The sequence below is a fragment of the Arvicola amphibius genome, chromosome 7, assembly GCF_903992535.2.
Source record: "Arvicola amphibius chromosome 7, mArvAmp1.2, whole genome shotgun sequence".
NCBI classification, from domain to species: Eukaryota; Metazoa; Chordata; class Mammalia; order Rodentia; family Cricetidae; genus Arvicola; species Arvicola amphibius.
The window spans coordinates 42,562,806-42,586,900 of record NC_052053.1 but is presented as its reverse complement, the minus strand read 5'-3'; the positions used below and the strand labels follow the sequence as shown (position 1 = coordinate 42,586,900).

The following is a 24,095-nucleotide window of genomic DNA, read 5'->3' as shown; positions in this document are numbered from 1 at the left end:
ACGAATGAACGGATGTTCGTATGGAGCGCGACACTGTGGAAGTTCTCAGGTCCAGTGAGGTGAACACATCAGAAAACTTTCTTGCTTTACCAAGTAACTGCAACTGACAAGCAGACATATTCCACACTACTGATGGAACCTGGGTTCGTGATGTTAGCAGACACGGGGATAGCAACAGGATAAAGAGGGACAGAGCCATGCACGCTCTTCCCACATGCCTCAGATACAAACTGCTAGTAGGAACTATTGCGTTGGCCAGCAATGGAAACCAAGGCTGTGAGGGACACAAGGCGGGGCAGTATGGCTAGACCGGAGCTACACACAGCAGGAAAGACATTGGTTGCCCTGGTGCTGCAGGTGAATACTGACAGGACCAGACACGGGTTCATTGTTTATTAATTCATTTATTTTACATCCTGACTATAGCCTTCCCTCCCTCCTCTCCTCCCTCTCCCCATCTCCCCTCCACCCCCATCCACTCCTCCCTTGTTCAGAAAGGGGCAGGCCGCCCATGGGCATCAGCAAAGCGTGGCCTATCAAGCTGCTGTAAGGCCAAGCACCTCCCCCTGTATTCAGGCTGGGCAAGGTCATCTAGGAGGAGGAGCAGGTTCCCTAGAGCCAGCCAGAGCACCAGGGAGCCCTGCTGAGGAGGAGAAGGAGGAGGAGGAGGAGGAGGAGGAGGAGGAGGAGGAGGAGGAGGAGGAGGAGGAGGAGGAGGAGGAGGAGGGATTGTGGGAGTCAGAGGAAAGCCCACAGAAATGGCTAGCCTGGCTTGTGGGAATCACAGTCTTAACCAACAACCACGAAGCCTGCATAGGACTGACCTGGGCCCTCTGCAGATCTGTGACAGTTGTGTGGCTTGGTCTATTTGTGGGACTCCTGGCAATGGGAACAGGGCTGTCCTTGGTTTGGTTTTTTGAAAGATAGGGTATCTTTGTGTAAACCTGGCTGTTCTGGAACTCAATCTACTGTAGACCAGGCTGGCCTCAAACCCACAGGAATCTGCCTGCTGCCAAGTGCTGGGATTAAAGGTGTGGGCCACCACTGTCCAGCTCAGACCTCATTTCTTAACCGAGCTTTGTTTACTCAGGGAAATGGCTGTGCTCAGGTGCCACAGAAAACACACAGAAAGCACTGCGGGTTAAGATGACCAAGCGTCGTGTTTTCAGACAAGAGACACTCAGTGTAGTCACGACGCCGGTGGTAGGGGACATGGTCCTCAGAGTAGTCGTGTTTGTCCTGGAAGACATGGCCCTGTCCTCTGGCTTTCCTGAGAGACTGGGGACAAGGCAGCGGGCCGCTATCTGAGTGCATCTTTTGCCTAGGGGCATGCCGCCAGCATGACTGTACAAGCTTCCTTTCCTCCCCTTGCCAGGTCTTTCCTCCTTCCTCCCCTGAAACCCTGACCTTGGGACCACAGGGAAGGAGACTGTGGTGAGTCGAGCAGGTGACTACAGATACGTTCTCAGCCCTTCATCAGCATCCCACAGGCTGCCTGCCCTTGTCTCTCGCCAGCCCGGGATGCAGCTGTAACACCTGGTAGTGAACATCGTCCACTTGCCCTGAGCTTGTGTAGCCCACCTTATCTGGATGAAGGAAGCCGAGGAGAGGCATCTGCTAGGTGAGCAGTGTTGTCACAGGCTGGCCCAGCAGTGGCCTACTGCCCCTTCCAAAGGTGGTTTCTGTATTGATGAAGAGACTAGTAGCTGGCAGTGAAGAAATGGATGCATTGATGAGGGTGGGGGACCAAAGGCTGCGTCAGTATCTTTAGAGGCACAGGAGCAGGGGATAGCATTGTCTTTACTCAGTTATGCCAGATGACTGGAAAGAAGAGGCTGTTTGCCAAGTCTGCTCCAGTATCTGGAACCGAACAAGATCAAACGAAGCCCGCAAACCTGAGAGGCCTTGCCTTGGGAGACATATTTAGTAGGGTGATGGGTGTAACTAATTCTCAACTGGATGGCCATTCTACTGATGTCCTGGTATCTTTGGAGCTGTAAATTGCTTTGATTCAAGGATTTTGTGCTCAAAAGCCAGGAGTTTTGGTTTTCGTCTCTTATCCCTACAACTCTCTCCCCGACACAAGTCATGGACATTAGAATCACTAAAAACATGGCATGACAAGTGCAGAACTTCAGAGAAGTTGAACCGTGGAGGGTCCCGGAGGTCAGTCTCTATCCAGAGAACACGTGACGCTCCTATGCCCTTTCCTTGACCTTTGTCCTGCACACCTCTTCTTCTGTATTTTTGTCACATTCTTTGTAATAAACCAGAAAGCCTGAGTTCTGTGAGCCTCTCTAGCGAATTCACAAAGCTGAGGATGAGGGACTGGGGAGATGACTCAGTGGATAAGGGAGAGGGACCAGGGAGATGACTCAGGGGACAAGGGCCTTGCCAACAAGCCTGATGACCCGAGCTCAATCCCTGGATTCTACATGATGGAGAGGAGACTCCTGCCAGTTGTCCTTTGTCACATGCACACCATGGCATGCACACGCAAGCTCTCTCTCTTCAAACAGTGGAGGGTTTGGAGAACCTGGGTTTATAGCCAGTTATTCTGAAATACAGGGAAATATGACTCAGGATATGAAACTAGGATCCAGAGCTGGATGACGGCAGCCTTGGGGACTTTGCCCTCCACTGTAGGTGATGTGACTGTTGTGTGTACCCTTGACAGGCATGAAGGGTTGGCACGTGAAAACACAGGGCCAGATGACATCTGCAGTAGAGGAGAGACCCCAGAAGAACCAGGCCCTGGGTCCCTGCCATGAGACGTTAGTGTTTTTTTTTTTTTTTTAAATATTTCATTATTTTATGCAAATGAGGGTTTTGCCTGCATGTTTGTCTGTGTACTACATGAGTCCCTGGTGCCTGTGGAAGTCAGAAGAGGCCATCAAATCCCCTGAGACTGGAGTTACAGAAGGTTGTTAGCTGGCAGGAGAGCGCTGGGAATTGAACCTAAAGAAAATCCAGGGCTCTTAACTCTCCAGTCCTGTCCTCCTCTTCTTTTTTCTTGCTGGAACTCCCTAGTATTTTGAACACTGTTTTACAACCTGCCCCTGCCTGTCTTCTCGTCCTTGGTGTCTGTCTTTCGTGGTTTGTAGTATCTTGAATCTTACTTTTGAGGTTGAGTTTCAGCCCTCAGTGGGCTGTGAGCTCAAGATCGGTCCCTTTTCCTAGCCTTTGGGGCACTGTCTCATCTGGCAGCGTCAGGTTCCACAGTAGGGACGGATAGTCGGGGTCAGTTTGGACTTCATGCAAGTTGTGCGCAAGCATGCTGGGAAGTGGGACAGGGTAGCTGCTGAAATGCCATAGAAGATTCTGCAAGGGGAAGAGCTGGCCTGTCTTCTGGTAGGTGGTGGGCCTACCTGCAGAAATAGGTCTTATGCCTTCTCTGCCCCACCAAGCAAGACACCCAGAAGAGGAAGTGACTGCTCCAGTGCCTCCATCTAAACATTTATTCTCAGTGTGAGCAGCAAAGGAATCACACCTCTGCACGCCCTTGTTGCTGTAACCCTGGTGGGATGGCTCCCACTGGTACTCTGCGGGGGGCACACAGCAGGACTGCCCAGCGGTATCCATTTGGAGTTGTATGGATAAACCTGAACATGCAGGTCAGAGTGTCCCCACTTGAAAGCACAGGGCCTTCATAGAACAGCACCACAGGAGGCCCAGAAGGCTGAATGACCTCTGTGCTCTTGTTCCAAAGCCCTTTGGACAATTAGGGAGTATGTGCGTCAAGACAGTAGCCAGGAGGCGTCATCAGCCTGGAACATTATCTAATCACTTCAAACAGCTAGTATTCAGGGCTCTGGCAGCCAGAGCCATGCTTCCTCTGGAGTGATTAGGACTTTGAATATCTGGGTGTGCATGCCTTTAGTCCTAGCACTGGGGAGGCAGACGCAGGCAGATCTCTGAGTTCCAGGCCAGCTTGGTCTACAGAGTGAGTTCCAGGCCAGCCAGGGTTACACAGAGAAACTGTCTTGAAAAACAAGAAAAAAAAAAACTGTCTGTCTGTCCTTCAAGACACTACCTGGATGACCTGGCAATGCCCTGCTTATGGGTATAACATGGACATTGGGAGAGTAGCCTCATCAGAGAAGTTGCCACGGGGAGACTTCTGGCTGGAGAGTGGAGAGCTTGTCACCTGAATCTGCACAGCTGTTAGGAGATAACATCGTCTCAGGCTGGTGTCATTTACTCACGCCAAGTCAAGGTGAAGAGCAGCCCCTCACTACTACTTGTGGTGACTTCCCTCACAGATTTCCTTGTACTGTCTCTTCTGGCCTTGCTCCTTCTTATTGGCCTCTGTATTAGTCTATGTGGGCTTTTTAAGGGGTCTGGAGACAGCTCAGCTCCTGCAGAGGACCTTAGTTCCTATCACTGTGACATAACACCATGACCGGAAAGCAAGCTGGGGAGGAAAGGGTATATTTGGCTTACATTTCCATAGTGCTGTTCATCATCAAAGGCAGTCAGGAAAGGAACTCAAACAGGGCAGCAATCGGGAGGCAGGAGCGGGTGCAGAGGCCATGAAGGTGTGCTGCTTACTGGCTTGCTCCCCATGGCTTTGCTCAGCCTGCTTTTCTTTCTTCTCTTTTCTCTCTCTCTCTCTCTCTCTCTCTCTCTCTCTCTCTCTCTATCTCTCTCTCTCTCTCTCTCTCCCTCTCTCTCTCTTTTCCTCTCTCTCTCTTCCTCTCTTCCTCTCTCTCTCTCTCTCTCTCTCTCTCTTTCTCTCTCTCTCCCCCTCTCTCCTTCCTTCCTAAATTGTTTTCAAGACAGGATTTCTCTGTGTATCCTTGGCTGTCCTGGAACTCACTCTGTAGACCAGGCTGGCCTTGAACTCAGGGATCCTCCTGAGTGCTGGGCCTAAAGGGATATGCCACCACCGCCCGGCTTTCAGCTTTTCTTTTTTTTTAATTAATGAATTAATTTTACATTCGTGTCAGTTTCCTCTCCCACTTCTCCTAGTCCCTACCCTGTCCCCTTCTGTTCCCACCGCCCCACCCCCCAATCTGTTTCTGTTTAGGAAAGGGCAGGTCTCCCGTGAGAATCAACAAAACACAAGTTGCAGTTAAGACTAAGCACCTCTCCATGCATTAATGCTGGGCAAGGTGACCCAGTATGAGGAGTGAGGTCCCCAAAGTCAGTAAAAGAGTTGGAGAAGCCCCTGCCCCCAGTTAGGAGTCCCACAAGAGGACCAGCAACATGAGTGTAATATCTATGCAGAGTTCAGCATGCTTTCTTATAGAACACAGGCCCACAAGCCCAGGGAGGGCACCACCCACCATGGACAGGGCCCTCCCCCATCATTCGCTAATTAGGAAAATGCCTTATAGCTAGATCTTATGGAGGCATTTTCTCAATTGAGGCTCCTTCCTTTCAGATGACTCCAGCCTGTGTCGAGTTCACGTAAAACTAGCCAGGCCAGCACCTACGTTAGGAAACTCAAAATTGCTTGGCACTCCTCTTTTCAGGGCTTCTGACTTCTCTAACTGCCTGCACTCACATGCATGTACCCACACATACACACAGAGCCACAGTTCATGATATTTTTAATTGAAAAGCTTGTTATATATTAAGGCTAATAAGCTGAACTTGACAGCTACCGGAGAGGCTGGACGGTAGGACTGCAAGTTCAGAGTCAGCCTGTGCTATAGAATGAATGGGTTCAAGGCCAGCATGGACCAAAATAAAATTTAAAGGGGGATGGGAATTAGAGCTGTATCTTAGTGGTAGGATGCTATGTATTAGCATGCCTGAAGCCTGAAATTCAACCCCTTGGTAACACACCCCACAGCCACATCCAGACTAAACCATTCTTGCTGGGTGTAGGAGTGAGCACCTTTAATACCAGCACTTGTGGGGCAGGGGAGGAGGGTCTTTATGAGTTTGAGGCCAGCCTGATATACACAGCCAGTTCCAGACCATCCAGGCTACATAGTGAGACTCTATTTGGGAATTTAAAAAATACATATAATCTTAACACTTTGCATATTTTTTTTCAAATATTTCTGCCTGACTGTTTTTGGTGGCTGCCTGCTAATGTTGCTGGAGGAAAGCCGGTAGGTAGATGCTTCAGAAAGGCTCAAGGACACCTTGGATTCCGGTCCCCACGCTCTTGTCTTCCCAAATCCAGTCCAGCCACCTCCTTGCTGCCCTACACTTTCCCCATGTTTAACCCTGGGTGCTTTCTGGATTTTGTCTCTTTCTGGAGGCTAGAAGCATGAGGAAGGTCTGATCACTGCTCTAGCTAACCTTCAGAGCTATGGGCACTGCTACCCAGGTCAGACCCCAGGCTGAGCCTGCAGGGTCTTCAGAGCAAATGTTTGCCTGCTTGAAGGTTAAGGTCAGGAACACAGGATTAAATGTCCCTTCTAAACAGAAGTGTTGGCAGATGGAACCACGGACACTAACCCACTGACCTGTATAGCAATATCATGTAGATTCCACGTAGCAGTGACTAGAAACACACACCCACACACAGACAGGCACAAATGCACACATGCGCACACAGACACACACACACACTGTTGGATTGCATGTGATCCTGTAAAGGTGCAGACTAATCTAAGCCGACCTTCTCAAACTGTTCATGGTGGCACCCATGCTGTCTTCCTCTTGGTCCTTTCTGGAGTGTGGTGGCAGTCCCAGCACCTAGCCTCAAGCCTGCAGGCCTTGGTCATGCTGTATACCGCACCCCTACCCCAGCCTTGGTCATGCTGTATACTGCACCCCTACCCCAGCCTTTGTCATGCTGAATGCTGCACCCCTACCCCAGCCTTTGTCATGCTGTATGCTGCACCCCTACCCCAGCCTTGCTCATGCTGTATACTGCACCCCTACCCCAGCCTTGCTCATGCTGTATACTGCACCCCTACCCCAGCCTTGCTCATGCTGTGCACCTCTACCCCACCTCCAGCCCTTCAACTGCCCAGCTGCTCTGGTCCCTTCCACTGGACAGGAAATGGTCAAGTAGCTAAGTCTGGTTGTAGCTTGGACACTGAGGGAAGCTGGCCCACAACTGAGCCCATAGCCACTCTCTGGCTTCTCGCTCTGGTTGTGTCGCATGAACAGAGTGGCCTGGAGGAAGCTGGGGGCAGCCTTCTCTCATCCCCATGTTTTCACCTATAGGGAAAAGATGCCGTCTCCACTTTCTCCCGTGCCAGTTGATGGAGATCCCTACCGTATCTTCCCATGGGATGTATCTTAAGGGGGATGTGCTATGCAGGCCCAGGTGTGAGGGAAGCCAAGCAGCAGTGGCTCAGGCTGGCGTGCATGTGGACAGTGAGTACCAAATGAGAAGACCCACACAGCAGCTGCAGCAGAGGGTCAAGTTTAATGGTCACTCTAAGGGATATCGTACATTGTTCAGAGCCCAATCCTCACTCCCCTTGGTCAGGGACACAGCCAGGTGCCCTCAGACCCCAGGCTCTACAAAAGGGGGGCCTGCCCCCAAGCTCCAACTATGTACAAGAGAGCCCACCCTGCTAGACCCTGGGCAAGGCTGTGAAGGGCGTCGCGGGGACTTCACACTTCACCAGCTGCTTGACTTCGCAGCCTGGGGGACAGATCCAGGCCCCCACTGCAGTGGTGGTGAGGCCCTTGCCTTCCAGGGCCCAGCCCCAGCTGGCCCCCACCAAGGCCCTAAGCCTCTGTGCTGGGATGTGGCTTCCAGATCAAGGCTGGAAAAAGCTGAGCTCAACAGCAGCAGGGGAAATGGGGAAGCAGGAGGAGCTGGGCCACGGGCCCAGCGCCTCCTCTGAGAAAAGGGAAAATGAGGCTCCTCCCTCCTACCGCCCAGGCTGCCCCTTGCCAAGATGAGGTCAAAGTAAGCAAGGGGTCCACGAGAGGGGTCAAAGCAGACAGATGTGGCCAGTATAGACCGGGCCAGGCTAGACAGCCAGACAGTGCCGGCCCCACAAAGATGGGCCATCCTGGTGCTGGTGATCAAATACGGCAGAGCTGAGGGGCTGGGGGACAGGAGGACCTGAACACACACTGGGCCGGTTGTCTATACTGTAACTAGTAGCAGAGTGCTTAACTAGTTAACTAGTAATGCTGCTTCCCTTCAAATTGTTTCAGGGGGTGTAAAAAAATTGCACTTATTTCTATGAACCCCGTGGAGGGGATTCCCAATGCTGCGGCCTCCAGGCGAGGCATGACAGGACGATGGCCTCAGCGGCCCACTGGTGCAGCGAGGACCAGACCCTACGAGAACCTGAGCAATGTCTGAGGGTCCCTGAAGTAGCTGTGGGCAAGACCAGGGCCACATGGTTCTAAGGTACAAGAGGTGGCCCAGCCCCAGGTTCCCAGTCCAGAGGAAATGGCCTGGTGGTGCCTGGGCATGACCCATGCTCCTCACAGGACATCATCAAAGTCCAGCAGTTTTGAGTGCTGGCGGCTCTTCCAGAGGCGGTAAAGCCGGAAGTCAAAGTAGGTCTCAATCATCTGCTTCCCTAGGCAGGAGAGGGAAAAGCCAGGAGGCTCAGGCCTGACCAGGTCCCAGACGGGTCAGACCTACAGCAGCCGTCTACACTCTAGTCAGCTGGGACAACTCACCTTGGGCAGACAGCTCCAGGGGTGACTCAAAGGTAACCTTGTAAGGAGTCATGAGGGTCCTGAGGTTCTGGAATAGCTTCAAGGAGGGCAAGGTCATGAGTCTGGGGCTAAGGGCAGAACCCACCCTCCTTGCTTAGGACCCTAGGCACGAGAGAGATTTCTGTAGGAGGGCTAAAGCAGAAGGAGGTGCCAGGACAAGGAGAAGACCTTGCCCACCTCTCTCACAAGCCTAGAGCCCCTACCTTCTCCCCATTGGGGTTTCCCAGAATGTAGCAGCCCATGATATGGATGACATTCGGCTCTGGGTTGACTTTGCTCATCAGGCGGCTCAACCTCTTCCAGAAGCTGGAGGGAAGGACAGATGGCCTCAGCTCAGGGCTGAGCTCCACAGGAAGAAGCGTGGTGGAGGGCCGGAGTCAGAAGGAACACACCAGGTTCAAGATTTCCCTCCCACAACCCATGGCCCCCCTCCCCTCTCACTGGATCATGTCCTCTTCCTTCTCCACTTTGGCAAAGGTGGCCACCTTGTTCTTGAGCAAATAAAGGTGTCCAGGGCCGCCCTGTAAGAGGTCACGGTCAGGCCTCAGGGGTGCTAGGGCGGCTGTGATAAGACGTCCACAGACCCAGCCCACAGATGCACAGACACGCCCCCACCACGTGAACACATGCAGTGGGAGCTCGGGCTCGCCACCCCTACCATACTGATCTCTGGTTCTACCTGGCAGAAAATCAGCATCTTCCAGATCTTGGCCCCCTTGTGATAGATGTTCAGCTTCTTCTCTATCTCCTCTGTGGACAGGAGAGCTATGAGTACTGCCCCTCCCCATGCAGGGCCACGCTTCCTGCCAGCCACCAGATGAAGTGAGCAAGATACATACCCAGGATGTCCTCGAATGTTGCATGCTCATGGTCCTGGGAACAGACAGGCCACACATCAGAGCCCTTGCTAGCCCCCCAGGGCATTCAGGCACCAACAGCTGAACCCAGAGTGAGAGGTACACCCAGGATTTGTCTGGATGCAAAGAGTTGGAAAGGACACTCACGTAGAGGATGGGGATGATGGAGGGGTCATCCCTGCGGATGATGGTAGGGATGTACTCTGCTTTTGGCACCTTGGAGGAGATCAGCTGTGGGGGACAGGGAAAGTCCAATGAGGTGCACCCATGGTTAAGGAGGGGAAAGCCTAGGGAAGCCCCCCCTACTCTGCTGTAACCAAGGGTAGAACCCTCGGGAACTTCCCCCAGAAAGCAGAGGGCTGAGACCCTAAAGACCTTCACAGCTAAGGTGGAGCCTGGAGGTTCCCTCCCCAAGCCAAGGATGAAGTGTGGGCATGGTGGGGAGGATCAGGGGACAAGGCTGTGCTGCACCCAAATGCCATGAGGGTGCATCCAGGGGCAGGCCTCACCATGACCTTGGGTGGCAAGAAGCCCTCGGTTTCGCAGGCCATGGCCTCCAGGCCTTTCTCTGTGTCCCAGTCCAGGTCCTCACAAGCCTCATCCAGGGTGCAGTGTGAGCTCTGCAGGTCACTGCCTAGGAGGCAGGAGGAGTCACCAAGACAGCAACATACTACCCTTAAAGCCCAACCATGTCCTGGAGGGTCTCTGGGTAGCTGAGAAGGTCATAGTCACAGGCAAACTGCAAGGCTGGGCCACTGACACCAGTGGGAAGCAGCCCCACAGAGGAAGAATAGAGACATGTGACGTTGGGATCCAGCACAAACGTCACCTTTGGCTAAATGTGCCCTAAGAGACAGCGGGTACCACCTTACAGATGCCCCAGTTAGCACTGCTTAGCCATTAGTTAACCCCGTCTATGAGGTAGGAGATGCCGGGTACTCCCCTCTCATAGACAGGTAAACTGAGGCTCAGGGAGCAAAAGCGCAGAAGCCTAGCAGTACTGCATGGGACCCTTGGCAGGGATGGAAACGGGCCAGCCTGCAACTGGACACCTACTGTCTCGGGAGTCGTGGGAAGTGTCGGCTTTCATAGGGGTGGGGTCGCTCCAGGACCGGCTGAAGCTCCGTTCGCGCCGCTCAGCGAACGCTGTGGTAAGAGCAAAACCCCCATTAGCCAGAGGGGGCAAGAACAGAGCAGACTCAGGCCCTAGACTGGGGGCTGAGGAGAAGCAGACACTGACAAGGATGGGGCCTGAGGTCACATATAGTGGACGGAGACCAACGGTAAGTTTCCAGCATTGTGCTCCTAGTTAGGACACTAGGAGCAGAGTCTGAACTGGAGGACATTAGGGTGCAGACAAAAGGCACACAGCAGACTACCAACTGGGCTTAGGGTGGAGCCTAGGCTAGGCAGAACACTGGGTTAGGATACTGGTCAAGTAGGGCCTGGGCGAGACGGAACACTAAGACAGGGCTGCACAGAAGCAGAACACCAGGAAAGTGGGAAGCCCGAAGGGAAGGCAGAACACGGCCAACGGGTGGAGCCGGTAGATGTGTGGGGCTAGAACAGACCGAGGGAGGTGGACTGCCAACATGCAAAGCCCCAGCTTGCCACAAAGCCCCAGCCTGCCAAGCACAGCACTGCCCGCTTCCCCAGTGCCCATCTTACTCTGGGCCTTCACCCGCCGACTGCCAACCATGCGCAGGTGTTTGCGGAAGTTCCTGAATGAGAAACCACGGGGTGATGAGGGTCCATAGGGAGGTGGATGGTGGCTCCTGCCCACCTAGTCCCTGACCACGCTGAGGCTGGACACAGAACAGTCTCCCCGAGGCTTATATAGAAGCCCTGCCTCCTCCTGAGATCCTTCCAGAACTCTAGACCACAGGCATGAGTATCTCTCTTGCCAGTTTTGTTTTTTTACTGAGGCTTCTCACGGTCATCTCCACTGTTGCAGAGATACCCTAATACCCACACCCACAAGTTGGTCTGGGGGTTTCAAATTGTCCCTTTCCTACTAGGGAGACAGGTGCTCTCTTTCCGTAAATTTTGTGCCCTGCCAAGACCCCAGAAACAGACAGACGGTTTCCCAGGCACCTCTGAGGTTGGTGGGAGTTGGAGGGGGCAGGCTGTGCCACTGGGTGAACAGCTCTGGGCCTCAGGGCTAGACAGATGTGGATGGGCCAGGTGGCTGTGGTATGACTATCATGTTCCCTCAAGTATGTCTAGGTCCAGGGGCAGAGATGCAGCCTGGTCACGTGGCCTCTCCTGCCTGCCACGTCCCCAGAGCAGGGCCAGGCCAGTGGTCGCCACCACCCTTCCCCCATCAGGTCTTCCAGGGCCAGGAGGGCCCTGGCCAGGCCAGTGCAGACCAGAGACAGACCCTGGTGGCGAGTGGCTGGCAGGCCCTACCTCTGGATTACAGACGCGGAATCATTCTCCCGTTTCCGACGCTTCCTCTCCGCGTAGCCCCTGAATACCCTGAGAAACCGCCGCAAGTCAGCACTGCCCTTGGCTGAAGGCAGGAGGGACACAGACGTGGAGACAGAGGTGCAAGCACAGGGCCCAGTGGGGCATCCGAGGCCCAGCTCCCAGCAGGCCCTGCTGAGGCCTAATTGTCCACAGGAGGCTGGACTAATGGGAGCTCAGTACTATCAATGCCCAGGCCCAGGGTCCCTGACCTGCAGACATCTATCCAAGGGTGGGAGGGTCCCCCAGGGCAAAGGCTGTGCCCCTAAGTGCACAATGCATGGCATACTTACGAGATGCTGAAGTCACGGTGTGAAGAGGCGGAAAGAGAAAGAAGACAAAGTAAGTGTGGATCTCTGGCTCCCTTCAGCCCCCCAGGTCCCCTGAAGGTGGTTTCCTCCCAACAGGATGGCTACTGGACTCAAGGCCAGCTGTCAAAGGGCACCAGGCGCTGGGTTCTGGCCAGGCAAGGATGGGTTTGGCTCTACAGAAGCTTGCCTGTGCCCTGCCCACTTTGCCATAGCAACTGAAGGCAGGGCAGGACTGCCTTGGTGTGGGAACCTTGCTTCTAAGGCATATCTTTGGGAGGACAATTTAGATGCTTGTCAGATAAAGAAGAGACCTCCAAGAGGTAACTGTCACCTGTCACATGAAGCAGAATGAGGTTGGAGTATGGGGTATACACGAAGACAAGACACCCACCCACCCCCAAAACACTTAGTGCTAGTGTTCAGCTGCAACTCTGTCTGGGTCAGGTCCCCTAGCAAAAATGAAGATAAAAGGCCATGAGGAAGTGGGTAGGCTGAACGTAGGGAATGACCCAATGGCTATTAGTAAGGAAAGCAGCAGAAAACAGTAAAAGTATGGTCAGAGGGAGCAGGTGGCCCACCTGCTGGGACTCAGAGCCCCAGCTTGGTCCATCAGCACAGTGTGGCACACACAGCCGCTCACAAGAAGACCCCAGCTGGGCCGGGGGCCGGGAAAGAATTGTCACTATCTCCTAAGCCCTAGACTCTTGCAGTGGACAGTGGACTCACGCTTGCATAGTTGTGGTTGCCGTCTGGAAGCTGAAAAGGTTTTCCTTGGGGAACCAGGTACGGATGGGGACATCATCTGGAAGAGAGAGGAGGCTATGGCTATGGCTAACAAGCACAGGTGTCCCGAAGCCTGATCCCTCCCGATTGGGAAGAGACTCTGGGCCAGTTGGGTCAGCAACAGTAGCAGAGTCAAGGCAATAGGACAGAGTCCTCCCAAGGAAAGCAAAAGCTGGCTTGGGATAGGGTTCTGGGACGAAACTCCACCCACCTACCCTCTCTGACTTGAGGCTTTAAAAAAAAAAAGACTCATTTTAATCTTTTTTTTTCTTTTGAGAGAGAGAGAGAGAGAGAGAGAGAGAGAGAGAGAGAGAGAGAGAGAGAGAGAGGGGGGAGGGGGAGGGAGGAGAGGCTGGGGTGTCTGGTCCTGCTGGAGCTAGAATTACAGACGGTTGTGAGTGGTCTGATGCGGGTCCCACACAGGAGCAGTTAGAGTTCTTAACCACTGAGCTATCTCTCCGCCCCTGGCTTGAGGCTTTCTCCGTTAAATTTCCCCGTTAGCTGTTAAGAGTGTGAGGAGTCTCCTGCAACACTGGCGTCACATTTTTGTCTCCCTTGGACATAAGGTAGCCCTTCTCAGCTACTACCTGGTGAGACATTCCCCTCCTCTTAATGAACTAGAGGTCCTGAGAGTGGAGACTACCCTGCTGCGGGCTGTCCACTCCCCAGAGTTCCCTGGAGTTATCCTCTGAAGTCCAGGCTTGAGGCAGCTGGAATGTTCTAAGGGGACATTCATGCCTTGTGGGGAAGGGTAGAACACAGCATGCCCTCAGGGTATTCAAACTCCTCCTTCCAGTTTACCAACACTAATCTCAGGGCTCAAATAACTTGCCCTCCCATTAAGCCTCATTCTTTACCTCTTCAAGAACCTCCCAGGCCCCCTCCTCCAGGAAGTATCCTTGATAAACTCTAATAAATTTGCTTGGGATCTGAGGGAGGCCACAAGTCATAGGATTTGGGAAGGAGGGTGAGCCCAACGTGAAGGGACTTCATCCTTCACACCAGCTCGGCAGTGTCTACTGCTGCTAAAGGCCAGCAGGCTACCCCCAAACCTGCCCAGGTCCAGAGAGATAAGGCCTCTCACCAGACACTCGATCAACGCTATACATCCTCTCCAGCTTCTTGTTGCGGCCAGAAGCCTCAGGTAGAGGTGGCTGTTCCAGCCCAAAGGCCCGAGGGGAGGGACCAGGGACCAGCTGGGCACATCCTGGGCATTCTTTGGAGCCCTGGCGGCTGCCGGCCCAGCTTTGGCAGGGCCTGTTGATGTCCTCCCGGCTGCTGCCTGGGCTGGCACGCAGGGGCTGACTATGATGGTGAGGGTGCCGCTCCCGCTGCCTCCTCCCCTTTACCACTGCTAGCTCAATGGCTTCAGCTCCAGAGCTGGGCAGCAGGGCTGGCTCTCTAGAGATGGTGTACACATGGGGCTGGGGACCTTCTGTAGCCGGCTTCCCGCTGACAGCCTCATCAGAGATGCTGCCCTCATAGCGGCCATTGGAGACGAGGGAGAGGCGGCGCTTGTTCTGGGGGGCAGGCTGCATCTCTGGGGACCCGTCGTGGCCGGAGTAGGCGTCAGCCAGCAGGTGATCTAAGGGAAAGACACCAGGTGAGCCTTCAGCCTGTTGGTCTACCCTCCCAGTCTCTGGGCACACGGGGGGAACAAACACTAAGCTTGATGAGAGGGTTCTGGGTGCTAGAAAAGGTTCTGCTAGGTGTCCCTGTTCCTCTTATTTGGGCCTGAAGCCCTTGTGCGAGTGTGGACTGGGGTGGCAAACAGGCCTTACTACCTGTGCACCATCATCAAGGGTAAGAACAGACAGGCCAGTCTCCCCCCACGAGCCTGCAGATACACCCATTTGCCTGATGCCAACTTCTCCCCTCCCCCCCTCCCGACCAGCTGGCCCCCGAGACAGTGGTGCCAGCCCTGGGGGTGCCAAGAGGCCTGTTGCCATGCCAACAACCCAGGCTGGGAGGGCGCCATGGAGATGGGTGATTGGAGCTCCTCCTGGGGTTCTGGGCTCTGGAGGGCAGGGGATGTGAGGAGGAGAAGCAAGCGAGGCGTCTAGGTTGGCTCACACTCACACTCCGCTGGCCCTGGCCCTGGCCCTGGCCTGGGACAGAGGACTCACCCTGCACAGCCCTTTTGTTTCCTGGGCCCCTACCTGCACCGTTGCGGTTCTCAGGGTGACTCTGGGACAGGTACTCTCCAAACGCTCGAGCTGCTCTGCAGGGTAGGCAGAGGGAACACAATCAGTGCACGCTGGCCACCCGCCTTTGACAACGGCAAGACCCTTCCCACCAGACCTCCCCCCACCCTAGCCCTCCACACCAACACGAGAAGAGGTGGGCTCTTCTCCACCCACCACAGAGAACCAGGACATCCTGGCCACAGACCTCCGACCGCTCTCTGTCCGATCTGTCCAGCCTGTGGGCGTCAGGTTGTAAGGCCCGAGGCCCACTCTTGTCGGAACAGGGAAGCTGCAGGGGGCCGGGGCAGCAGCACACACCACAGCGGAAGCCGGCAGCGGCTACCTGACCTCCGGTCAGCCCGCCGCACTCACCTTACTTTGGCCGCTACCGAGGACATGGCCTCGCTCCTCAGCGCCCTCCTCCTGGAGGCGGCGGCACCCATGGTCACGGTGCCCGCGCATCCCCCGGGCTTCAGAGCGCGCCCCGCGCCCGCCGCCTCTGCCGGGGGAGCCGTACAGCGCCTGAGGTCGTGCTAGGTCTCGGCCTCAGGGTCAGGGTCACACTTAGGCCCGGGCCCCGCATGGCCGCACCCAGCGCCCTGCAAGTCCAGCCACTGTAGGAGAGCGCGGCTGGACCGGGGGCGGTGCTCCGCCTCCTGACTGACGCCAGGCCTGGTACCACCCCCCATGATGACAGATACGGGCGTGGCTAAAAGGCGGCTCCTCCCGCGGGCTCTCTTCCAGGGGCGACCCTCCCTGGACTGAAGTGAAGCTTTTCCCCTCAGGGTCGGGCCCATGTATGCCTAGAGGTGAGGAACACTTAAGAAAGCCGAGAGCTCACCTTGTTTTAAGGGAAACCTTAGCTCCATCCAAACCCGGAGCACCCTGCCTGCCTAGCCTACAGTTGCTGCCTGGAGGTTGCAGGAACCAGCCAAAGGGTCCCAAGAGGTCATATGACCACCCTGTGGGACCTTCCGGACCTCAGGTCCACTTAGCTCTTTGCCACAGCCGCCTTCACACCGGAGTGAAATACCACACAATCAGACTGACTTTTATTAATACACCAATCCCACGCTCCCATGCCTCACAGAGGCTTCAGAGCCCCTCAGTATTGCTTGCTGTGGGAATACAAGGCGTGCCGTTGAAGAGGAGAGGCCCATGACTCCTCTAACACAGCGTACATCCACAGAAGAAACCAGCTTGATCTTGTCAGGCAACTGAAGCAGCCTCCAAGGAGTGGGTGCAGCCTCAGCCTAGGGGTCAGACCCAGGAGAGGACTGTGCTGTCCTGTGTTAGTCCAGGCAGGAAAGACATTAGAGTTTTGACCCCTGCTCATCTTGACCAGGGAGCCAACAGCAGGAATCCTGGGACTGTTTTGGGGATGTCAGGCCTGAGGGCCCTTGCCATAGTGAAGACTCATCCTCCTGGAAGCAAATCATACATGGTCAAGATATGTCAAGTAGGGGCTGCCAGGTACCAGGCTGCATCATCTGGAGTGGGAGGGAGCATCCAGCCCAGAATCAGAGACTGGGGGCAGGCCCTGTCTGGGAATCTCAGAGTGGACACAACTGAGGCACACTGGCAGAACAGGGCCCAGCACCTCACCGAGTCAGAGTCCGACTCAATCCCAGTGCTCTGGAAGTCAGCATATGTCTCCTTGGAGATGTCCGGCAGCTCCTCCTCAAACTCAGTCTGATAGTCAGACTCATCTGGAGCAGAAGAAAGGGCTACACTGGTCCCCTCCCCAAGGACAGTGGCTGTGTCCAGCACCGCTAAAGCTAAGGCAGAGCACGGCCATAGACCCACTGTCCCTAGCTCCACAGTAACACAAGCACAGTCCTCTACGCAGTCCCAGGGCTGCCAGACCCAGCAACACAGCACACTTGCCTCTGTCCGCCTCATCCACCAGCTGTCCTATTATGTCTTTCACAAAACCACGGAGGAAGCTGGCCCTTCTTACCTACCAAGCATGCCCGGGGGCCCGGTCAGGGCTGGATAAGGAATGGCCAGCACAAACTCACCTCAGTGCCTCGGCTCCCACCCTGGGAAGCCCTCAGGGCACCTCTCAAGTTCCTCTTTAAGACGGAACATGCAGCAGGGAATGCAGCAGAAACATGTTCTGTTGCAAAACGGGGATAAAGGTGGGGATGGTGGCTGTTGGGCCTGGCCCTCAGGCTCCCCTGAAGGTCCGTGGTGTGGTTAGGATGCTATGTGGAGTGACGAGGGAGAAGCCTGAGTGGGCTAGGGGATAATCTCATTGCTATGGGAACTCTTGGGCAGACAGAGGTCTTGACACAATGGAGCAGCAGTGGTTAAGCTTCTGGTCAGCACAGCTCAAGTGCCAGTGACTTCAAGAGCAAGAGTGAGGGTCCAGAGTAGCCTGTCCCTACCTTTGTTACACAGGTCTACTTTCTGGACATCTAACTCACCGTCCACTGCAGTCACCTTGGCCGGCTCAATCCGTGACACAATCTCAGCGAGGTCCGTGAAGGAGGCATTGGGGCAGGTGAGCACCTGGAGGGAGGCAGAAGGCAGCACGGGGAGTCAGCACATCTGGTCTCAGACTGCACACAGGCGGAGCAGATACAGAGGATGCTGCCAGGGCCCCAGACTCCCACCCGGCTAGACCCTCCATCCTGCTTCTCACCCCACAGTCCTTCCTCTTGCTTGTCCCCTGCTGGTCCTGCAGCATCTTCTCCAGTACGCCACTCCGAACCCAGATGTCGAACACCGTCCGCCCATGTTGATACCCAACTTCCTGTGTACATAGGAGGCCCCAACAGGAACTTGAGGGAGCCCCTTCTTGCACTTTTAGAAAAGAGGCTGAACTGACCCCCAGGCCCTCGTCCTTAGCTGCTGACACTCACACAGATCTCGTCAAACTTGCCGAAGTCCAGGGTGCGGTAGCTGTCGATGGGTGGCCTCAGGTACTCGCAGTAGTCGCTGTTCTTCACCATCTCCAGTTGCCGGACACAGCACACATAGGCCAGGCGTGTCTGAATCTCTGCCATGTTCAACACCTGCCAAGAAGGCTTGAGTCTCCTACCCTGGCCCTCCCTCCAAACCCAGAAACATGATGGGCTCCGAGCCAAAGTCCTGAAGATGTGACCTAGTGAGCCCCTCGTGCTCCAGAGTTGGTCCCAGGGACTGGGAACCAGCACAAACAAGTGTCCCAGCTGGGCTGGGTTCTGAGCTTGGGAGGTGCTTCTACATCCCTACGGCCAGGGACGGCACAGGGAGGATGAGAGCCCAAGCCCCAGAGAGGCTATTTAGTCCATCTGGTACCTTGACTTTTGTGGCTAAGGGGTTCCAGCGTTTCCAAAGTAGCCACCATCCAGACAAGGCATCACCGTAGTTGGTGAGGTCCATCTCATCCCGGCTGCCAACATCAATGGCAATCACAACCTTTGCCCCCATGGATCTCGCCACATCCGCTATGGAGAAAAAGGTAGCCTGGTCAGCATCCAGGTTAAAGATGCAAAACCAGGGTATGGGGTAACACTCCTGGAGGAATGGGAAAAACAAATGGGAGGCAGACCCTGCTTTACTAAGCACCAAGAGGGCCTTGCTTCTCTTGGTGGCTCCACCTGGGGACCATGTGGTCCCTCTCTAGTATTCTTCCTGGGCCTAGCAGGGGAATCAAATGTCCCAGCTTGTGTGTAGCCACATACACAGAACTGTGTTCTGAGCCCTTCTGAGTATGTAGCCAACAGGTAGCAGGTACGGCCTCACGCACAGTACACCCAACACCTGCAGACTGTTAGCTTCCAACTGTGGGCACAGATGGAAATCAATTGCTCCTGGTTTGTCTCCTTGGCCTTTGTTCTGTTGCTGCTGTGCTAACAGGCAGAGCCATATGCTGGGAGCATGCTGTGCGCATGTGCAAGCATGGGCACATGCGCATGTGTTCTCTGTGAGCTGATGCCAGCCTGACATTTTCTCTTGGCATACTCCAAGGAAAACGTGTACCACCCCAGCCTTCCTGGTGTGGAGGCGGTTATGGCAGGCAGCCACGGGGCAGAATGACCAAAGAGCTACGTACCAGCATGGGGGGCACTCCCCCACCCTCAGCAGTACCTGGGAGGTTGTTGATGTAACCCCCATCCATCAGCAGGTGTCCATCCTTGGGGTCGCAGAGAGGGGGCATGTAGCCCGACAAGGACATGCTTGCACGGACATACCTCCACAGCGAGCCTGAAGCATCAGCAAAGGTCTGGTGGGAAAAGGGCTAGGGAAGACCCTTTCTCTGTCCTCTGTGCTCCCTGCTGTATCTCTGTCGTCTGAAAGCCCATAGATCCAACCTCCAGGGAGAACACTAAGCTTGACAGACCACCACCAGACCTCTCATGCCCAAAGGGCTTTGCCTTGAAAAGAGATGGCATTGAAGTATTCCTCTGTGGTCCCCAAATATCCCACTTTGCCCAACTGAAGAATCCTGTGCCTGAGCACATCCCTAATTCTGCTCCTTTCCCAGAGGTCCTTTTACTCACCTGAGACCCTCGCCCCTGCCTTACTTCACACAGTGTGCCTATGGCAGAGACATCCTCTGCCCACTATGCAAATGTGGCTATGACCTTCCTTTGCAAGATCCTCAGGGCCCTCATGGAGCTGTGTGTCCATGCCCCATACCTGACTAAGATCCTAGAGCTACTGACCCCACTAAGCCGACCCTATGGTGTTTTTGGTTGGAGAAGGCTCTCACCATCTGTGTGAACCCGCATGGCAGAGGCTGTGATGTCGGTGGTGATGGCAAAATAGGGGAGCCACAGGTCCTGTGGGGAGGACAAGGATCAGAGGAACCCTCCTCTCAACTGTTCCCTGCCCCACACTGGCAAGGCCATCTAGGGACAGAGGAACGTAGAGAAAGCAGGACAGTGTCAAGGTCACTGAGCATCTAGTGCAAGCCAGGTGTGATAGGGACATGCCTCAATCTGCCGGTCTCTGAAGATGCTGCTGATGCTGCTATTGAAGCCAGTTCCAGAAAACATAGATGTGATTGGGTAGGTCAGATCTAGTATAGTCTTCAGCACTGATGTCATATCCTAGAGACATGGGAGACCTTTAGTGAGGAATCACATTTCTGCATCAGAATAGGGGCGACCAAGAAAACCCACAGGTCCAACTGCCTGAAGTCTCAGGAGAGCACTCTCTGTGGGCTTGAGCCTAGTGTGGACAAAGAGGCCAGCAGAAACTCCTGGGGCTTAAAAGCTAAGAGCCTCCCATAGCTCCACACCCCTGTCCCTTCCTCACGCAGCTATACACTGAGAGCCCTTCAGGACTCCAGAAGACCTCTGTGCTCTGGGCATCCAAAGTTTCCTACACAGTAGAGGGAGCGCTCAACTAGACCCACCAACTAGAGCCACCAGCCCTAGACCCTTCTGTAAGACAAATGAGTGACACAGAAAACAAGGAATAAGACAGCTTGAGATTCTACCCAAGATCTGAGCCAGGGAGGCCGCTGGACAAACTGCCCTCTTTAGCATGGCTGGTGGGTAAGTATGTCCATAGCTCATCCCCATTACGTCCTGTAGTCGTCTCCTGCAGGGCAGCCACTTCAGCAAGGTAGCATAGCTTAGTTCACCCTCAGGGGTGGGAGGACCAGCCCAAAGGGCCCTGATTCTCCCCATTGCTGATCCTTAGCACCAGCTGAGCAGGAGGAGAGAAGGAAGAACACTTCCCACAGGCCCTGGGCTGGGCTTCCCAGCCCATGACTACAATCTAAGCTGTTCTACACCAAGGGGACACACTTTCCTGTGGTAATGGCTCTTAGAGACCACCCCCAGTGAAGCTGACAGCACTAGGGACAGGATGTGTCACCAGGCTCTCACTCCAGCAGAGACATGTTTCTGGACAAAGCCTCAGCTGTGTTCTCAGCTTTGTGAATGCAGCAGAGAGCCCACTCCTCAGCTTCTGCACACGGATGACCAATTTTCTCCTCTTTGGAAAAGGAGAGCACAAAATCTTTTGATCCCACGCATGGTTTCAGCAGGGTTCCATTTGTTCCACAGGAGCAGCCCAGCCTCGAGAAGGCTAGGAGCGGCCTGCTGGCAAGACAGAGCTAAGGGAACCGGTTCTGCTTCCTTTGATTTTTGCTTGACGCTTTGATTCTGATTCTGGTGTCCATTTTTGACAAGGCTGAACTAAGAGCAGAGAAGTGCCGGCTGCGGGGTAGCCTGGAGCCCACACTCAGCCCCTCCTAGTCTGACTCACACCAAGGCAACACTCCCTTCCCCCAAACCATCCAGGGCTAGGTAGGCACCAGGCAACAAGGAATGTCTCCTAGGCATGCTGGAATGATCCATGCTAACAAACTGAAGCTGCATATCCTGCCTTGCCTTGGCCTCAGAAACCTGAGGCATGGCTGGGGTGTGGGAGACTCTTGGAGTAGTTGGGGGAGGGGATGAATGTAAACAAAATATACTGTATGAAATTCTCCAGCAACTAATGAATAAAAAGGTAAAGACGACATGACGTTGGGAAGAAGACATGCTGGGGAGAGTATGGGGGGTTGGAGAGGGTAAGTGGGAAGTAGATATGATAATATTTCATTATATACACATATAAAAGTCTCGAGAATAAAAATATGTTTTAAAAAAGAAATCTGAGGCCTGTAGTCTCCTGATCCTGACTGACTGCAGTTCCATCTTGCCTTCCTGCCCATTGTAGCCCATGGTTTAGCTGTGCCTCTTGCTTCCTGAGACCATAGGGTCCACTAGTTCCCCCTTCACTGGCACTGGACCTCCGTGTTGTCACCTGATAAACCTACGAGTTAAGACCACCTCCCACACCTGCCTCAGGCCACCTCCTGTCACAAGCTCTTGGCCATCTCCCACTACCTGCCCAATCTTTTCCTGCTTTATGCTCTCCGCCTGCCACAGAGGCCACGCTCTGACCTGCGAACCTTCCTGAGGGTGGAGGGCACCTGCTTACCTCTGCCCATTGCTTAGCACGGATCCGCATCTGGCTGTAGCTCCGCTCCTCAGCAAACAGAGCACTCATAAAAGCCCCAATGGACGTCCCTCCGATCATGTCCACTGGGATGCCACACTCTGCTAGGGCCCTCAGGATACCCACCTGGGCACAGCCTCTTCACCAGCAAGAAGAAAGGGAGAAAATGAGCACCATAGTCAGGCCAGCCCTTACCCTACATGCCCTGTGTGCCTCAGAGGCAGGTCACATGCTCAGATTACTCTTCCCTCCTCAGAACCAGAAGTTACATGACCACAGACAATGGGGCAAAGAGAGGAGAGGCTCCCAGAGGGGTCTGGATATAATAAAATTCCTCCCTCTGGAGGTGCACAGGTGACCGAGGGGCTGAGACAGGAGAGGATGGCTTTACTGAGGAGAGCCAATGGGTGACTGCTACCATCTACTGTTGAGTCCAATAGAGTATCACAGAGGCTGAGAAGCTGAACAGACTTTGCCACAGTTGTAGTGGGGAAAACCGGAAAGGAGAGCCCTCTAGGAAAAAAAAAGGGTCCTGGTAAACACCAAGGGCTGCCCCTAGGAATCAAAGTAAAGTAGAAATGAGCCAGCACCCATGAAGACCAGAAATCCAGTTCCCCAATTTTTTTCAAACCAGGCTGAAGTTATGACCTAAAGCCTCAAAACCAAGCATAACAAGTCATAGAAGAAAAGATCTTATGATTACAAGACAAGATTAACAAACACCAAGATTGGACCAAGGACTAGAGGTCGTAGAGTACTTGCCTACCGTATGCACACTTGGTTGATCCCACTACCATACACTTTAGAGAAGCCATGAACAGTCTGTGTTTAGCACCAGAGGTGTGGGAGAACAAAGCGCTGTGTGTATGCCCGCAGGGAATATATTAGTGTGCTTAGTAAAGGAGGCAGGCGCACAGCACATAGAGGTGTGACTCCGGTTACAGGAGGGGTTCTCTAACAGGCAAACTTATGAACATGGAAAGGAGGAAGAGTTACCAGGGGGGCAGAGCATGGGTGAATGTGCAGTGGATACGGTTTATCCAGGATGACGAAACAGCCTAGAAATAGATAGGCCTGACAGCTGTATGACAGTGAGAACGTATTTCATTGCACTATAACGGTTAAAATATTCATTTACTGTGCATATTATTTAGCACATAAAAAAGAATAATATGTAATACCACCAAAAAAATTAAATAAGTAGAACTCTTAAAACAAAAGTTGAGCTTGGCACAGTGGTGCAAGCCTTTAATCCCAGCACCTGAGAGACAGAGGCAGGTGGATCTCTGTGCGTTCAAAGCCAGCCTGGTTTACTTTTATTTTAGGTGTTTGGATGTTTTACCTGCATGTGTGTCTGTACAGCCTGTGCATGTAGTGTCTGCATAGTCCAGATCCCTTGGGACTGGAGTTACAGGCAGTTGTGAGCTGCCATGTGGGTCCAGGGAACTGAACCAGGGAGAGTAGACAGTGTTTTTGAACACTGAGCCTTCTCTCCAGCCCTGGTTTACATAGTGAGTTCCAGGACACAGAGTAAACAAGTAAACAAAACAACAACAACAGAAACAACAGTTGAGAGCTGGGTGTAGTGGCGTACGCCTTTAATCCTAGCACTCTGGAGGCAGAGGCAGGTGGATCTCTGTGAGCTCAAAGCCAGACTAGTCTACATATAGAGTTCCAGGCCAACAGGGTTATATAGTGAGACCCTGTCTCACAAAAAGAAAAGGAAAAAAAAATCCCCCAAAAAACAAGAGTTGAAGGAATTCAAGACAGGATTGGTAACTGACGGAGAATGGGAAACTATACGCGGGATGAAGTGGAGATTACAGACATGAAACACATAACTGGGATGAAACAACCAACAAATGAGTTTGAAGAAGACTGGAGGACACAGCTGCAGAGAGACACGGTGTAACTCTCTCTTGCCAGCAGAACTCAGATATTGC

General features: G+C 53.9%; 2 protein-coding genes across 8 annotated transcripts in view; both read right to left on the bottom strand.

Annotated features, from left to right (window-relative positions):
• Window positions 1-7,320: 7,320 nt before the first annotated feature.
• On the bottom strand, window positions 7,321-16,098 carry Nsmf (NMDA receptor synaptonuclear signaling and neuronal migration factor). Of its 6 annotated transcripts, none has more exons than XM_038337434.1 (16): window positions 15,577-16,098; window positions 15,178-15,239; window positions 14,103-14,603; window positions 12,962-13,037; window positions 12,218-12,223; window positions 11,868-11,936; window positions 11,127-11,179; window positions 10,515-10,604; window positions 9,968-10,092; window positions 9,606-9,689; window positions 9,441-9,474; window positions 9,281-9,351; window positions 9,043-9,122; window positions 8,805-8,907; window positions 8,563-8,638; window positions 7,321-8,459 (listed from the first exon to the last, which is right to left on the bottom strand). In XM_038337434.1, the coding sequence occupies exons 1-16, from the start codon at window positions 15,645-15,647 to the stop codon at window positions 8,362-8,364; spliced, it is 1,599 nt and encodes a 532-aa protein (XP_038193362.1). In that variant the 5' UTR covers window positions 15,648-16,098; the 3' UTR covers window positions 7,321-8,361. The 6 variants fall into 6 exon arrangements, with proteins under 6 accessions (XP_038193362.1, XP_038193363.1, XP_038193365.1 ...); XM_038337435.1 differs by having other exon boundaries at window positions 9,974-10,092; XM_038337437.1 differs by lacking the exon at window positions 10,515-10,604.
• A 131-nt stretch (window positions 16,099-16,229) lies between these two features.
• The window catches only part of Pnpla7 (patatin like phospholipase domain containing 7), a 71,724-nt gene continuing 63,858 nt past the window's right edge, over window positions 16,230-24,095 (bottom strand). For both annotated transcript variants that reach the window (XM_038337432.1, XM_038337433.1), the window contains exons 26-35: window positions 22,135-22,291; window positions 20,130-20,246; window positions 19,907-19,976; window positions 19,282-19,398; window positions 18,490-18,638; window positions 18,072-18,224; window positions 17,852-17,962; window positions 17,634-17,718; window positions 16,810-16,913; window positions 16,230-16,628 (exon numbers count right to left, since the gene is read on the bottom strand). In XM_038337432.1, coding sequence (XP_038193360.1) covers window positions 16,518-16,628; window positions 16,810-16,913; window positions 17,634-17,718; window positions 17,852-17,962; window positions 18,072-18,224; window positions 18,490-18,638; window positions 19,282-19,398; window positions 19,907-19,976; window positions 20,130-20,246; window positions 22,135-22,291 — 1,174 coding nt within the window. In that variant the 3' untranslated portion in view covers window positions 16,230-16,517. The remainder of the gene's footprint in view (window positions 16,629-16,809; window positions 16,914-17,633; window positions 17,719-17,851; window positions 17,963-18,071; window positions 18,225-18,489; window positions 18,639-19,281; window positions 19,399-19,906; window positions 19,977-20,129; window positions 20,247-22,134; window positions 22,292-24,095) is intronic.

Bases quoted from the DNA above. Each gene is read 5' to 3' on its own strand.
- Nsmf (XM_038337434.1), bottom strand. From the start codon at position 15,647: ATGGGTGCCGCCGCCTCCAGGAGGAGGGCGCTGAGGAGCGAGGCCATG. The intron at 10,093-10,514 runs GTAGGTGTCCAG...CCTGCCTCCTAG, and splicing joins TTCCCACGACTCCCGAGACA to GCAGTGACCTGCAGAGCTCA. The intron at 9,475-9,605 runs GTGAGTGTCCTT...GTCTGTTCCCAG, and splicing joins CCATCATCCCCATCCTCTAC to GACCATGAGCATGCAACATT.